Raw genomic sequence first — 12979 nt, forward strand, 5'->3', positions numbered from 1 at the left:
TCTCTTTTCCTCCATCCACTTCTGTATCTATTTACCTTTGATCTGATCTATTTTTCTACCTATATCTTGTTCTGTCTGTCCATCCGTCCACCCATCTACTCAGCCAGTTGTCCACCCGTCTGTCCTTCCAGTTAGCATTTAGAGGGTCTGTTATGTTCCAGGCACTGTAGTATGTGCTGGGATCACAGAAATACATGAGATGTGATCCTTACCTGGGAGGAGCTCACAGTCAATCACAGGTTCCCTCTCTGATCTCATTCCTTTCCCTCACTCCCTCTGCTCCAGCTGCATGGGCTGCTTGCTGTCCCTTGAACATCCCAAGCCAATCCTGCTATGTGGGCTTTGCCCTGTGTACCCCTGCTGCCAGGAAGCCCTTCACCCACAGAGACCTCGGACTGCTCCCTAATGCTCTGTGCCTCTCCCCAACTGTCCCTTCCTGATGAGCCTTCACGTGACCACCCTAAGACTGCAAACTTTCTCTGTACCCCTATCCTGCTTACTTCTCTCCTAACATTTGCCAGCATTTGACATGTTATGCATATACCTGTTTCCTGTCTTTCTGTTCTCTCTCTCCTCAACTAGATGGTAAACTCCACAGGGTAGAGGTTTTGTTCTGTGCTTTGCTGTATTCTCAGAGCCTAAGACAACAGTGCTTGGCACATAGTAGGCGCTCTCTAAATACTTGCTGAATGAATGAATGAATCTTGAGAAAGGCTAGAATGATAGGGAATGAGAGCGGAGCTGTGGATGAAGTGTGAAGTGTGGTAGAGCTGTCTTGGGGTCCTTCCAGGGTCCTGGAGAGATGGAAGCCAGGAGGGGCAGGAGTGGGGGGTTGAGGTGCGGGAGAGTCTTACTTACAGGTAACTGGAGAAGAAAGCCTGGAGTGTGGGGTGGGGTTTGTGGCTGTGGGTGCAGACTGGAAGCTGCAGGCTTGCAGGGAATCAGCAAGGCCATGGGTGGGGCATCAGGTGGACAGCTGGCCAGCCCTGCAACAGCCGTGAGAGACTTTGGGGTCAAGATTACAAATGGGGACCAGGCTCTGTGGGATGCCGTGACTTCAGGGAAGGGGACCCAGCCCCACACCTGGACCTCCTGCCCACTCGGAGGCAGGCTCTGGAGGAAGGGAACCTGGGAAGTTGAGTGTCCGTGGGCTCTTGTGAGAGTTTCAATGGGGACCCGGTGACACTTCATGACCGTGAGTATAGCCCACGGCACGACACGCCCGTAGGAACCAGCACTCACACATGACACCAAGTCACACACGTGTGCTTGCACATGTACGCACCTTCTTTGCTCTTAGCTCTGGGGCTTGCTGACCCCTTCTGAAGACGGCCCTGGACTTGCCCCATCTGCTGTGTGCAGCCACTCAGGAGAGAGATGAGCTGAAGCTCCTCCCCATTATGGGCCCTGACCCCCAGAGGCCAGGACTTCCAACATGGTCCCCTCAGCCTTCTTACTTTAGAACCTTTGGGCCCCCCACTTCCGTGTGTGTGTGTGTGTGTGTGTGTGGGCAGAGGCTGGTGACCAGCATGGTTGAGGGGCAGTTCAGGTCAGTTGGAGGATGTGGCCCTCCATCAGCTCCTGAAACTCCCCTCAGAAACCCGGGAGGACCGGACGAAGCGCCTTTTCCGCCACTACACAGTGGGCTCCTATGACAGTCTCACTTCACACAGGTACAGGTCGGGGGGCAGGTGGGCAAGGGTAGGCGTGCATGCGGATGGGACATCAGGTATGGAGGGAGGACAAAAGCTGGTCGAGGAGGCCTGGGGATGAAGAGGGCAGAGGAGGGCAGGTGATATCCAGCCTACCTCTGTCTTCTGCCTTCCTGCGTCAGTCCAAGGGCAACTTCCCGGGGTGGGCTGTGCCTGTGGGGTCCTGTTTGGGGCACACATAGGGTCAGCCTGGCCAGCTGTGCTCTCTGGCGGGGCTCTCCTCACCCCTCCCTGCTTTCCTCCACCAGTGATTATGTCATTGACGACAAGGTGGCTGTCCTGCAGAAACGGGACCATGAGGGCTTTGGTTTTGTGCTCCGGGGAGCCAAAGGTAATGAAGGGTAGGCAGCACCATGAGTGTGTGTGGGGCTGGGGTGTCAGGCTGGCAGGGGCTGCACCCTGCTCAGGTGTTTCCTGTCTCTGCTCCTCCTCGCTGCTCTCCTTCCTGCCTCACCCCTGCCCTGCAGCTTTGCCGCTATCCCTCACCCCTGCCCCGTCCTTTGCCCCTGCCTCCCCCTTGCCCTCCAGCTTCACCCTTTTATCCTGCCTTGCCCCTGCCCCGTCCTTTGCCCCTGCCTCCCCCACTCCCTCTCTCCCTGCTAGTTTGGCCCCTCTTCCCCTGCCTTGCCCCTGACACTCTCTTTTTCTGGCCCCACCCTGCCTTGCCCCTCTGCTCTGACCATATTCTTGGCTTGGAATGTCTCAGTACAAGGCAGTAGTCTCTTCGCCCTGATGATTTCCAAGATCTCTGCTGGAGTGTGTCTAATGGAATGGGAGTTCTCTCTGGTGGGGCTGAGGGAGGATTTCTACCCTGGGCAGCCCCAGGACCTCCGGCCTCAATTGTCCTTGGTTCAGCGTGTTGAACCACTTGTGGGAGGTTGCTGTGTGGCAGCTTCTTCCACCTGGACTGTGCTGGTGAAGCACCTTCCTAACTGCCCTCCCCCCCCCGCAGCAGAGACCCCCATCGAGGAGTTTACACCCACACCAGCCTTCCCTGCGCTCCAGTATCTTGAGTCGGTGGATGTGGAGGGTGTGGCCTGGAGGGCCGGGCTGCGCACAGGAGACTTCCTCATCGAGGTGAGGCTCGTCCTTACCTGTGCAGCAGGTGGGGTGCTGACCTCTAAGTCCTGAGGAGGACACACTTGGAAGGTCCCCACCACCCACCTGTCTGTCCCAGGTGAACGGGGTGAACGTGGTGAAGGTCGGGCACAAGCAGGTGGTGGCTCTGATCCGCCAGGGCGGGAACCGCCTCGTCATGAAGGTTGTGTCTGTGACAAGGAAGCCGGAAGAAGATGGGGCTCGGCGCAGAGGTGAGGGGCCAGGCTTCAGACCTCTGTGCTCAGACATTCCCCTCTGACTCCTGACCTTAGACCTTTGACCCCAGGCCCCCGCTCCTCTCCCCGCCCCCTGACCCCAGACTGTTGACGTCAGATGCCTAACTGTAGGTGAAGTGTCCACATTCATAGCCTGGGTGCCTTCCCAGTCCCTGATGTTAGGCTGCCCACCCTGGCCCCCAGCCTCTGACCCCTGACCCCAGGTTGCCCCTCCTCAGACCCCCACCCCCTCCTTCCCGGCGTCCCCCCCAGCCCCTGGCGCGGAAGAGCCCTCCTTCCCGACACTGCCGGCAGCTGCCTGGAGGCCGGGGTTGCCATAGCAACTGTGAGGTTGACGCTGCCGCGGCTTATTGTCGGAGGGAAGGGGGAGGCGGCACCTGAGGGAAGAGGAAAAGCGTCTTCTCCCCGCGACGTCGCCGCACAGCCGGGCCCGGGAGGCTCTGCCAGCTTGGGCCAGCCCAGCCCAGGTCCTGGCTCTGCCGACCACACCCCGGTCCCCCCAGGGGCAGTGGCTCCCAGGGCCTGGGGAAGCCCTGGGGGAGCAGGAGCCCAGCCTGCCGGGAGACCCCTCCCAGCCCCCACCTCATGGCTCTGGGGCCCCCCTGCTCAGCCCTCGGCCGACAGGGTGGGCACTCGGGCAGGAGCTGGCCAGCACCGTGACCCCCCCGGGAGCCCTTGACCACCTCCCTCCTGAGGCCCCAACCACCCTGGCCCCGCGGGGCCCTCAGCACCCCCCGCGCTCCCAGCGCCATGAAGAAGTTTGCATCCAGCCGCAGCCTGAACAAGATCCTGGCCCAGTGCGACGCATCCTCCCGGGAGTACGAGGAGATCCAGGCGGTAGAGCGCAAGTGGCACCTTCACCTGGCCACGCCGCGCTGCCTGCTGCTGGACAGGAGGTCCAAGGCCTCCCTCTTCTTTGCAGCCCCGCCGCCCCCCAAGAGGGCCCCCAGCACCACGCTGACCCTGCGCTCCAAGTCCATGACGGCCGAACTTGAGGAACTTGGTGAGCAGCAGGCGTGGACAGTGGGCAGACAGCCCAGGTGGGAAGCCAGGCGGTGTGAGCTGGGGCCAAAGCCAGGCAGAGACGCTGGGGGGGGGGAAGGGAAGGACAGACAGACAGACATGGGAAGGTGTGGTAGGGAGGCCAAAGGTGGACAGACAGACAGACGTGGGAAGGTGTGGTAGGGAGGCCAAAGGTGGACGGGTGGGTGCTGAACTGGTGCGGGGGGAGACACGTGGATGGCTTGAGGGCCGGAGATGGTCAGGGAGCCGGCCCTGGCCGTCCAGTGTGTTTGCGTGCACGTGCGCCTGCTGCTCCAGCTCTGCACACCTCCAGGTGGACTCTACCCCTTCGTTTCACCCAAGTGAGGACAGAGCAGGAGTCGGGGGACCTGGGCTCTGCCCTGGCTTTGCTGGCGCCAGCTGTGTGACCTTTATGCTTGTTTTTGCCTCCTTAGCACCTGCTCACGCATCAGTTAAGCAGGGGTCACAGTGAGCTGCTGACCTGACAGGGCTGTGTGAACATCGCTAGCATGGTGATGGGATAGGCCCTCGTGAGCTCCAAGAGGCAAATAAGAGTGTGTCAGGGCTTTGATGGGGCATGATGTGGGCATGATCCCAGGGTGACCCCCAATAGCCTCATTGTGGGCATGTCTTGATATATGTGACCATTAATAGCCTCATCATAGGCATGTCCAGATATACATGACCGTGTCCTGACATATGTGGCAGTTGACATTGGGCATGTCCCGATAGACATGCCTGCTAACATGCTCTATCTTCCTGTAATTCAAACCCAGTTCTAGTCCCAGACTTTACGATGCTCTAGCCATGGAAGGAAGGCTGACTCTGGTCCTAGGCTGAGTTCTGACCTAGTCCTGGCCACAGGAGAGGCCCTGGTCCTGGTTCTAGACTGAGCCTCAGCCCTGGCTTCAGGCTTTGTTCTTCCCCAGCCATGGAAAGAACACTTAGCTGTCCCCCAAAATTATTGCTGACCTTACTAATAGAGTGATCCTTGACCTCGTCCTGGCCACAGGTTGAGCCACCCCCCTTCCAAGCAGGTACTCTTGCCTGCAGTGTAGGAGGAGGAGGACAGCCACCAAGATAGACCAGATTGACATAGTCATACTTCTCTTGCCCATAAATACTCTGAATAAAGTAAAAGTCAAAAATAGATAGCCAACTCAAAACAAAGGAAGAGGAATTTCCCAGGTCTCAAGAATAAAGAGAGGAATCAGTTAAGAAAGTGAGAGGAAGCTGATGATGCTTCCATAGTCCAAGGGGGCTTGGGACAGTATATAGACCCTAAGGGCAGGGTTTGGGGCTCTGATGCTTCCACAAAGCCAAGAGTTGTGGCTGTGGACCCATGAGAAGCGGGAAAACTAGAACCAAGCCCAAGGACTGGCATTAGCATCAAAACCCCCCCTGGAAATCATAGAAGAATAAGAAAGGCACAAAATGAGGTGTTTAAATACAACGTTTAAGGAAGTAACAGAACTCATAAAGGACAGCCCTTTATGACAGCCGATAAAGGACAGTACCCTGCCCCCAAAATAAAGAATAAGGAGATTTTAAAAGGATCCCTAAAGAACTGTTACTGAAACAAAAAGTATATCACTGAGATTAAAAAATCCATGATTGAGATAAACAGTACACTAGACTCAGTTGAAGAAAGAAATAGTGAATTAGAAGATAATTCTGAGGAAATTACCCAAAATGTAGCACAGAAAGATAGGGAGACACAAACTATCAAAGAGCAGATAAGACATGATGAAGGACAAGTGAGAAAATCCCAGTCTAATGAGAGTTCCAGAGGGAAAGAATGAACTGATTGGGGAAGAGGCAATATATGAAGAGTAAATGGCTAAGAATTTTCTGAAATTGAACAAGGACATGAAATTCCATTTTGAAGAAGTATGAGTTCCAAGGAAGGAAATAAAAACAAATCTACATCTAGACCTGTCATACTAAAACTTCATGACACCATAGACAAAAGAAAAATCTTAACTACCAAAGAAGCTGGATGATTTAGAAAGGAACAATGGACAGCAGACTTCTCATCAGCAGTAGTAGATGCTAGAAGACAATGGAAACATAACTTGAAAGTCTCGAATCAAAATGCTTTTCTACCTAGAATTCTATACCTAGCTAACCCTGCTCATTGAAGAGTGAGGCAGAGAAATCAGCAGACTTCTGGCCCCAGGGTCACAAGGGTCCAAGGCTAACCATGGGCAGCTGATCCACCATACTGATTGAGGATCCAGACTGGTCAATAAACCAGTACCAGTAGGCAGCTGGGTCTGGCTAGACACCAGACCAAGGCTATGGTGGGTGGGTCCCAGGAGTTCCTTCCAGAGGCTGTCACATAGCCATGTTCAGCTACATGTTCAGAAGGGACCCTCCTAGTTCTGCGCAAAGAGGTGTGTGGGCATCCAGGGACCAGGGGACAGAGACCTGTGGAAACAGAATTGCCTTCTGCTTCCTGGGATGCTTCTATCTGAAGAAACCAGTGAGTAGAAGAGCCTCCTTCCTCGCTGCACTGGTCTGGGGTGCTCCTGCTGCTGTGTGACCGGGTTGTTCTGCACACCCTTGTCTTCTTGAGGGGCTCACTCTTGCTGCCTCAGGTCAGCATTGTTTCCACCAGTTTTTACCTGAACAGAGGCTGGGGGAGGACAGAGGGACAGCTTAGCACAGAGCCTCCATCCATACTGCTGAGTGAGGAGGGGTCATAGCTTTTGTTGAAGCTGGACCCAGACTCTTTATGTAGCCCCATTCAGACAGGAAGAAGCCACTGCCGCCTCCAGAGGATTGCTGTCCTGGGAAGCCAGACCACTGGCTGACTTTCTCTAGGGTTGAGGGAGCCGGGCCAGCATCAGGGTTTCCCCAGGTACCTAAGGGATCATCCCACGATCCAGCATTTGTGCTTTTATAAGACAGAAATTAGACCTGTGGGTTTATTGACAGCAGAACATGTCAGTTCCCTGTCACATTGTTGAGAAGGGCTAGAGCCTGTTAGGATGCTGTAGTCTATTGAGAAGATGATCTGAACATATGGAAAGAAAGGCAAGTGTGAGACCACAGAAAAAGCAGGTGGCAAGGGTTGGGGCTCATGCCCAGATGGTTGCTTGCTACTCAGGGAGAAGCCAGGTCCTGCAGGAGAGAGACGAGGTAAAGAGCGTCCTGGTGGGGGATGGTGTGAACAGATGCGATGCCCAGAAAATGAAGACCTGAGGTGGCTGACAGAAATGGGATTGAGAGGAACAGGTTGGGATAGGAGCCCTCATCCTGAGTCAGGTGGCGGGAGGAGGAGGAAGGGTGGGACACTCCCAGTGCCTTTCAGCATGGGGGGCTCTTTGTGGTCACCATGTGTTCATCTGCTTGAACCAATAATGTGCTGGGGCTTCAGAGATCAGTGGAGACTCAGGCCAGGGAGGGGCCTTGGTGGGTCTGAGCCCCTCCTGTTCATCTGTTTTCCCATGAAAAGTCTGGAACTTTTGGGTCCCTTTTCTTTTGTGATGAGAATGTCGGGGCAGGTGCCATGCCAGTGTGTGGTCCCTGATTGGCCATGGTCTGGCAAACACACTGACCTGCCCTTTGTTGGAAACACAGTGCACAGAATACTCAAGGGTGACCACTGAAGTTATTAGTAGCCTCTGAACTTGTTTTTTTTTTGGGGGGGGGTTGTCTTTTTTTTGAACAAAGAGTTGATTGAACCAAGTATGATTTAGTTGTGTGTGGACATCTCCAGATGTGTGTGCATGTCTGTGTGCATGAGCACATTTATGCACGTGTGTATGTTTGTGTGTGTGTGTGTGTGTGCACGTGCTCGGATATGCATGCACACGAACACTTGTGTTTGCTTGTGGTTGTTTCTACCTTGAGTTTCAAGCCATGTACCAACTTGGCATTTGGGCACATTTGCCACTCAGGGTCTGATAGGGAGGTGTAGGCCAGGGGTTGTAGGGGATCTGGGAGGTCCTGATTGTTGGGAGGGGTGGGAAGTGGGAAAGATGGGGAAACGGGAGTGGGAAGCGGGCCCAGATGCCGAGGGATGAAGCCTGCCTCTTACCCCCTTTGCTCTGTTTCTTGATTGCAAGCCTCCATTCGGAGACGGAAAGGGGGTGAGTCATCTGCTGGGTCCCCAGGCCCCCAGCTTTACCTGATCCCTGCCTAGGGAAATGCCGATGTGTGAGGAGGTTCCATTTTAAGTCAGGGTGGTCTAGAAGCCTGGGCTGTACCCTCCTGTTGGCCTTCTCCCTGGGAATCTGGTGTGGGCATGGTAGAGGGAGCTGGGGAAGGACGGATGGGAGTTCCCAGGGGTGTGGCTGTGTGGGGGTGTGATAGTGAGGCACAGCCATGGGCTCTGGGGACTCAGGTGAGTAGGGGTGGGGTGGGGTGTGAGGGCCACTGAGGCAGCCTGATGAGGCAGAGCTGGGAGGGCCTCCCAGTGGAGGCCATAGCATGTGCCATGTCCTGGAGCTAGGTGGGGGAAGGGTTCAGAGGGTTCGGCTGTGGGTCTCCTCAGGGAGCATGGTGACTGGGCCAGTGGGGGCAGGAGCACTGGTTGCTCAGCTGCAGCCCATGGTGCTCCTTTCTGCCTGTTTTCTGGGGCTCCTTGTGCCCAGTGTGTGGGTCCGTTTCTGTACTGACCTGTTGTGGGGTCAAGCCCAGTGCTGATGACCATCCCTTTGGAGCAGGGGTCTGGGCCCCACAGCACTGGGGAGGGAGCTTGGAGCTCCTCTGCCCAACATAGCCCAGGCTGTTGACTTCACCACCCCTGCTCCTTTCTTCAGGCCTCATCTGTATCCTGTGAGGCTCCTTCCTGTGTGTTCTGTGTGTCCAGCCTTGCTGTAAGCAATGCAGCCTCCATGTGGGGACAGAGTCTGAGGTCCAGCATCTGGTGAGATCTCAGGGCCTGGCCTCCGCCAGCTTCCTCCATCTCTGAGTGGACAGGGGACTCTCTTTTGGCTAAATAGGAGTCAGAGCCAGATGGAAGCCTGAGGCGGCTTTGTGGCCCCAGGCGGGTGTGTTCACTCTCTTGTCTGTGTGCCTGGGGCCCACCCATCCCTCACTGTGGGATCCACAGGGCCCTCCCTATGCCGGGGACATGCTGGCCCCATCTGTCTGGGCCTAGGCTCTCCAGCATGGCCTGCAGTCTTACCCTCAGAGTTTTCCCATTGCTCCTTGCCCCAGTCCCAGGCGAGGTGCTTTCCCCAGTGCCTTTTCAGGGATTAAAACTAGGTGTCCTCTAGGGACACTTTTCTTCACCCTATGAGGCAGACACACAAGCTATTTCTGGAGTATTTTGGTTCTGTCGCTTAGCTCATTAGCAGGGCTCCCAGGGTGCTATGTAGTGACCTGCGCACTTCTTCCAGTTGTAGGGGAAGTGACGGACAGTTCATCACCCCTGTGGCCCCTCATTCCTGCTTGGGTTCTGGTTGTTTAAGCAGCTGCACCCCGAGCTGTGTCCCCACCGCATATGGAGTCTTGAGAGCTGGTGTATGTGAGGCTGAGGGGAGTGTGTAGTTCCCAGTGCCCCAGACCTGGTTCCTAATGGGCTTCATTTTCTTTTTTGAGTATCTAAAATAATTTATTTAAGAATGTATTTTCTAATAATGGTGGGGATTGTTGTCAACCTCACCAGCTTGTAGTTTGCAGAATTCTTGCTTCTTTCCCTTTTGGAAATAATTCTTGCCTGGCCCCAGCAACCCCCCCACCCCATGTCCAGCAACATTTGCATCGCTAACTTCATGTACACACTGCTTTGGTTTCTGGGATTGAGTTCTTCTGGACCTAGAGATGCAGCTTCTAAAATCCGCAGCTCAGGTGAGCTCAGTTTCTTCTCTGCTCATGTCTTTATGTCTGCGGTTTCTGGATAACATGGTTGTTAAGTCTGATCTTTTACTTATTGGATCTATGATCTGGAGCGCTTTATCTCAGAGCTTCAGTTTCTTCTTGGGTAAAATGAGGGCAGTATCAGCATCTTCTTTGTATGATTTTGAGGGATGAGAGAAGGGTCATGGGAAGCTCTTCTAACCGGAAGTCACCAAGGACTGAACATAGGGTGGTGATGGTGGCTTCAGCTTCCAAAGGGAAATTATTTGCTTCATTACAAAAACAAGGGTGACGACCTCTCTAACGAGCCCTCGCAGTGGTGCTGGGAGCCAGGCACAGGACCTGTGAGCTAATCTGTAGATGGAGCAGGTTCTGCTGATGAGTTGTAACCTTTGTTGAACTGTATTATTCAGGGCCCAGGCTGGACACTCAGGACATTCTGGGAGCCTGTAGGCTCTTTGGGGAGATGAGGTGCAGTGTGCCTTCAGCGCTAACCCTGAGCAGGGCACTTCTTATGTCCGTGTCAGTTCTTACAACAGACACTGAAGCAGCTGCTGTTTTTCTGCTCGCTTTGTCAGATAAGGAAACTGAGGCACAGAGAGGTTAAGTCAGGACAGAGTTGGTGTGCGGTGTGGGTCTGGTCTGGGTTGGGTGCCGGCCAGCTGGGAGGAGCTGACTTCTTTCCCCATGGCGATTGCTGAGTGGGTTGTGGAGGAAGAGACAGGAGGTGCTGGTGGGAGGTGGTGGGGCTGACCGTGTCCTCTGACAGGGGCCAATTATGAGAGGCCCAGCATGACCAGACGCATGGTCCTCTAGGCTTGGCACTCAGAGCCTGGGTGATGAGGGGGGTGAGGCGGGGCTACTGGGGGTACAGGAGCTGGCCCCAACCCCTACTGCACTCTACATGCTGGGTCTGAGGGCACCACCCCAGTCATCCAGGCAGAGCTGCTCGTTCTCAGACACACGTGTTTAACAAGATTTCCAAGTCATGTTGATAAGCAAAAACACCACCTTTAAAAACATTAAAGAGCTTTAATAAAAACAAGCAAACAGCTTTTCTTTATGATGGATTTGAACGCTGCCTGAGGCCCCCCTTCTTGGGCCTTGTTGTCTGTCAGCCCCTCTTCCTTACCTTCTTTCTACAGGGCTGGTGGAAGCCCCTTCAGCACCAGCCCTCCCAATATCTTCCTCTTTTCTCCACACCTCCCACCCAGGGTGGAGCTGCTTTTCTGGGGTGAAGGTTCTTTGGCCTCCTAGTCTGCATTAGGGCCATATTTTTTTTTTTTTTTTTTAGTTCCCCAGCCTGGGACTGTGAGTTCTGTTTTCAGAAGGATCCCCTGTTCACTCATTCCTGACTTACTTGCATCTTTTATGGGCACCTGCTGTACACCAGGGTTTGTCCTCGGGCTGTGGCCCCCAGGAACAGCAGGGCCACAGACAGACGAGAAATGCCAGGTGCTGAGGAGAAGAGGGAGACAAATTCAGGAAGACTCCGGGCTCCAAGCAGTGCTGTCCCTCCCCTGGTCCTCTCCCTAATGGTCAGTCAGGCTTTTCCTGGAGTGGGGCTCCAGGGGGTGACCTGGACCAGCCCCCGAGGACAGAGAGGCCATAGGACTCAGATGGGATGCATGTTGCTTGGCTCCCAGTCTCCCCAGTCTCGGGTCTGGAGGAAGGGACATGGGGTGGGCGGGGTCCATTGGCTCCATCAGCAGCACCAGGTGGACCAGCCTTGCAGGGAGGTCTCGGCAGTGGGGCTACACAGGGATGGAGCAGGTTAGGGTCCAGGTGGCTGAGATGGTGCCTCCCTTGGCTGTGCAGAGAAACTGGATGAGATCCTGGCAGCCGCCGCGGAGCCTACACTGAGGCCAGACATCGCAGATGCTGACTCAAGAGCCGCCACGGTCAAACAGCGGCCCACAAGTCGGAGGATCACCCCTGCTGAGATCAGTGTGAGTCATCCCAACAGCTGGGGGGCACAGGGAGTGGGGAGGCAGGGGGAGCATGGGGGTCGGAGTTCCATGTCCCCTGCTGGGTGTGTGTACATTTTTCTGGGGTGGAAGTCCATCATTTGGACCCTACTCTCCAGGGGTGGGGGTGAAGGACCCCGTGGCTTCTCCTCTCACACGTGGGGAAATCTTAGCCCCCAGAATGGCCACAGCTGAACATAATGCCGAGTGTTCACTGCTCTGGCCGTGGGTTTCAGTACCTCCTGCAGAGCCACACCCAGGACCACCTAGAGCACCCCAGCCCTGTGGAGGGTACAACTTGGTCTCTGTTCCCCTGCCATTCCTCTCCCTTGGCATCTTCTGGGCTACTCCCGGAGCCTCATCCACATCAACCCTATCCAGTGCTCTATGCCCAGGCCCCCACTGGCTGTGCCCCTGCTCCCTGGAGACCTCAGGGCCTGGGTCTGAGTCCTGGGTCAGGCCCCATTGGTGCCATTGGAATTAGTGCATGGGGTGTTTGATCTCAGGCTTAGGAGGATGGCTGGGGCTGGATGGAGAATTGGGAGCCCCAGTGTCCCAGAACCCCCGTATAACCCCCCAACTCCCACAGTCTTTGTTTGAGCGCCAGGGCCTCCCAGGCCCAGAGAAGCTGCCCGGCTCCCTGCGGAAGGGGATTCCACGGACCAAGTCTGTAGGTACGGCTGGGTTGGGGGCTGCACGGGGCCAGAAGGAATGGGGCTGGGGCTGGGGTGGATGTGGGGCTGGAGGACCCTGTCTCTCCCAACCCTTCAGCTGGGGTTTCCAGTTTCCCTCTGAGAACTGCCTCTCCCAGGTCACAGCCCAGATTCTCCTTGTTTGTGGACATATGTGGGGTCAGTCCTTCCCCCAGTCCAGAGACACTGTGCCTAAAAGAGACCCTTGAGGCTTCCTTACTCCATCCATTGCTCCCTATCCAGAGTGCAACTCCCTATCCACCGCTCCCCGTCCAGTGTGCGCACCCCCATCCACCACGCTCCCCGTCCGGTGTGCACACCCCCATCCACCGCTCCCCGTTAGGTGTGCGCACCACTATCCACTGCTCCCCATCCAGTGTGCGCACCCCCATCCACCGCTCCCCGTCCAGTGTGTGCACCCCCCATCCACCATGCTCCCC

At 55.5% G+C, this 12979-nt stretch overlaps 1 protein-coding gene across 5 annotated transcripts in view; it reads left to right on the forward strand.

Annotated features, from left to right (window-relative positions):
- SHANK3 (SH3 and multiple ankyrin repeat domains 3) overlaps positions 1-12802 on the forward strand; it is a 35229-nt gene extending 22427 nt beyond the window's left edge. The window contains exons 14-21 of one of the 5 annotated variants that reach the window (XM_081822754.1): positions 1598-1673; positions 1961-2043; positions 2665-2789; positions 2890-3022; positions 3969-4049; positions 8143-8166; positions 11699-11829; positions 12437-12802. In XM_081822754.1, the coding sequence (XP_081678880.1) occupies positions 1598-1673; positions 1961-2043; positions 2665-2789; positions 2890-3022; positions 3969-4049; positions 8143-8166; positions 11699-11829; positions 12437-12748 (965 nt within the window). In that variant the 3' untranslated portion in view covers positions 12749-12802. Of the gene's footprint in view, positions 1-1597; positions 1674-1960; positions 2044-2664; positions 2790-2889; positions 3023-3298; positions 4177-4222; positions 5764-8142; positions 8167-8838; positions 8946-11698; positions 11830-12436 lie in introns of those variants that run through there. The other 4 variants (XR_014145984.1, XM_081822756.1, XM_081822755.1 and 1 more) reach the window with 4 other exon arrangements.
- The last annotated feature ends 177 nt before the right edge of the window (positions 12803-12979 follow it).

The sequence above is a fragment of the Leptonychotes weddellii genome, chromosome 5 (assembly GCF_054177405.1).
Source record: "Leptonychotes weddellii isolate Sample4059 chromosome 5, ASM5417740v2, whole genome shotgun sequence".
In the NCBI taxonomy this organism is placed as follows: domain Eukaryota; kingdom Metazoa; phylum Chordata; class Mammalia; order Carnivora; family Phocidae; genus Leptonychotes; species Leptonychotes weddellii.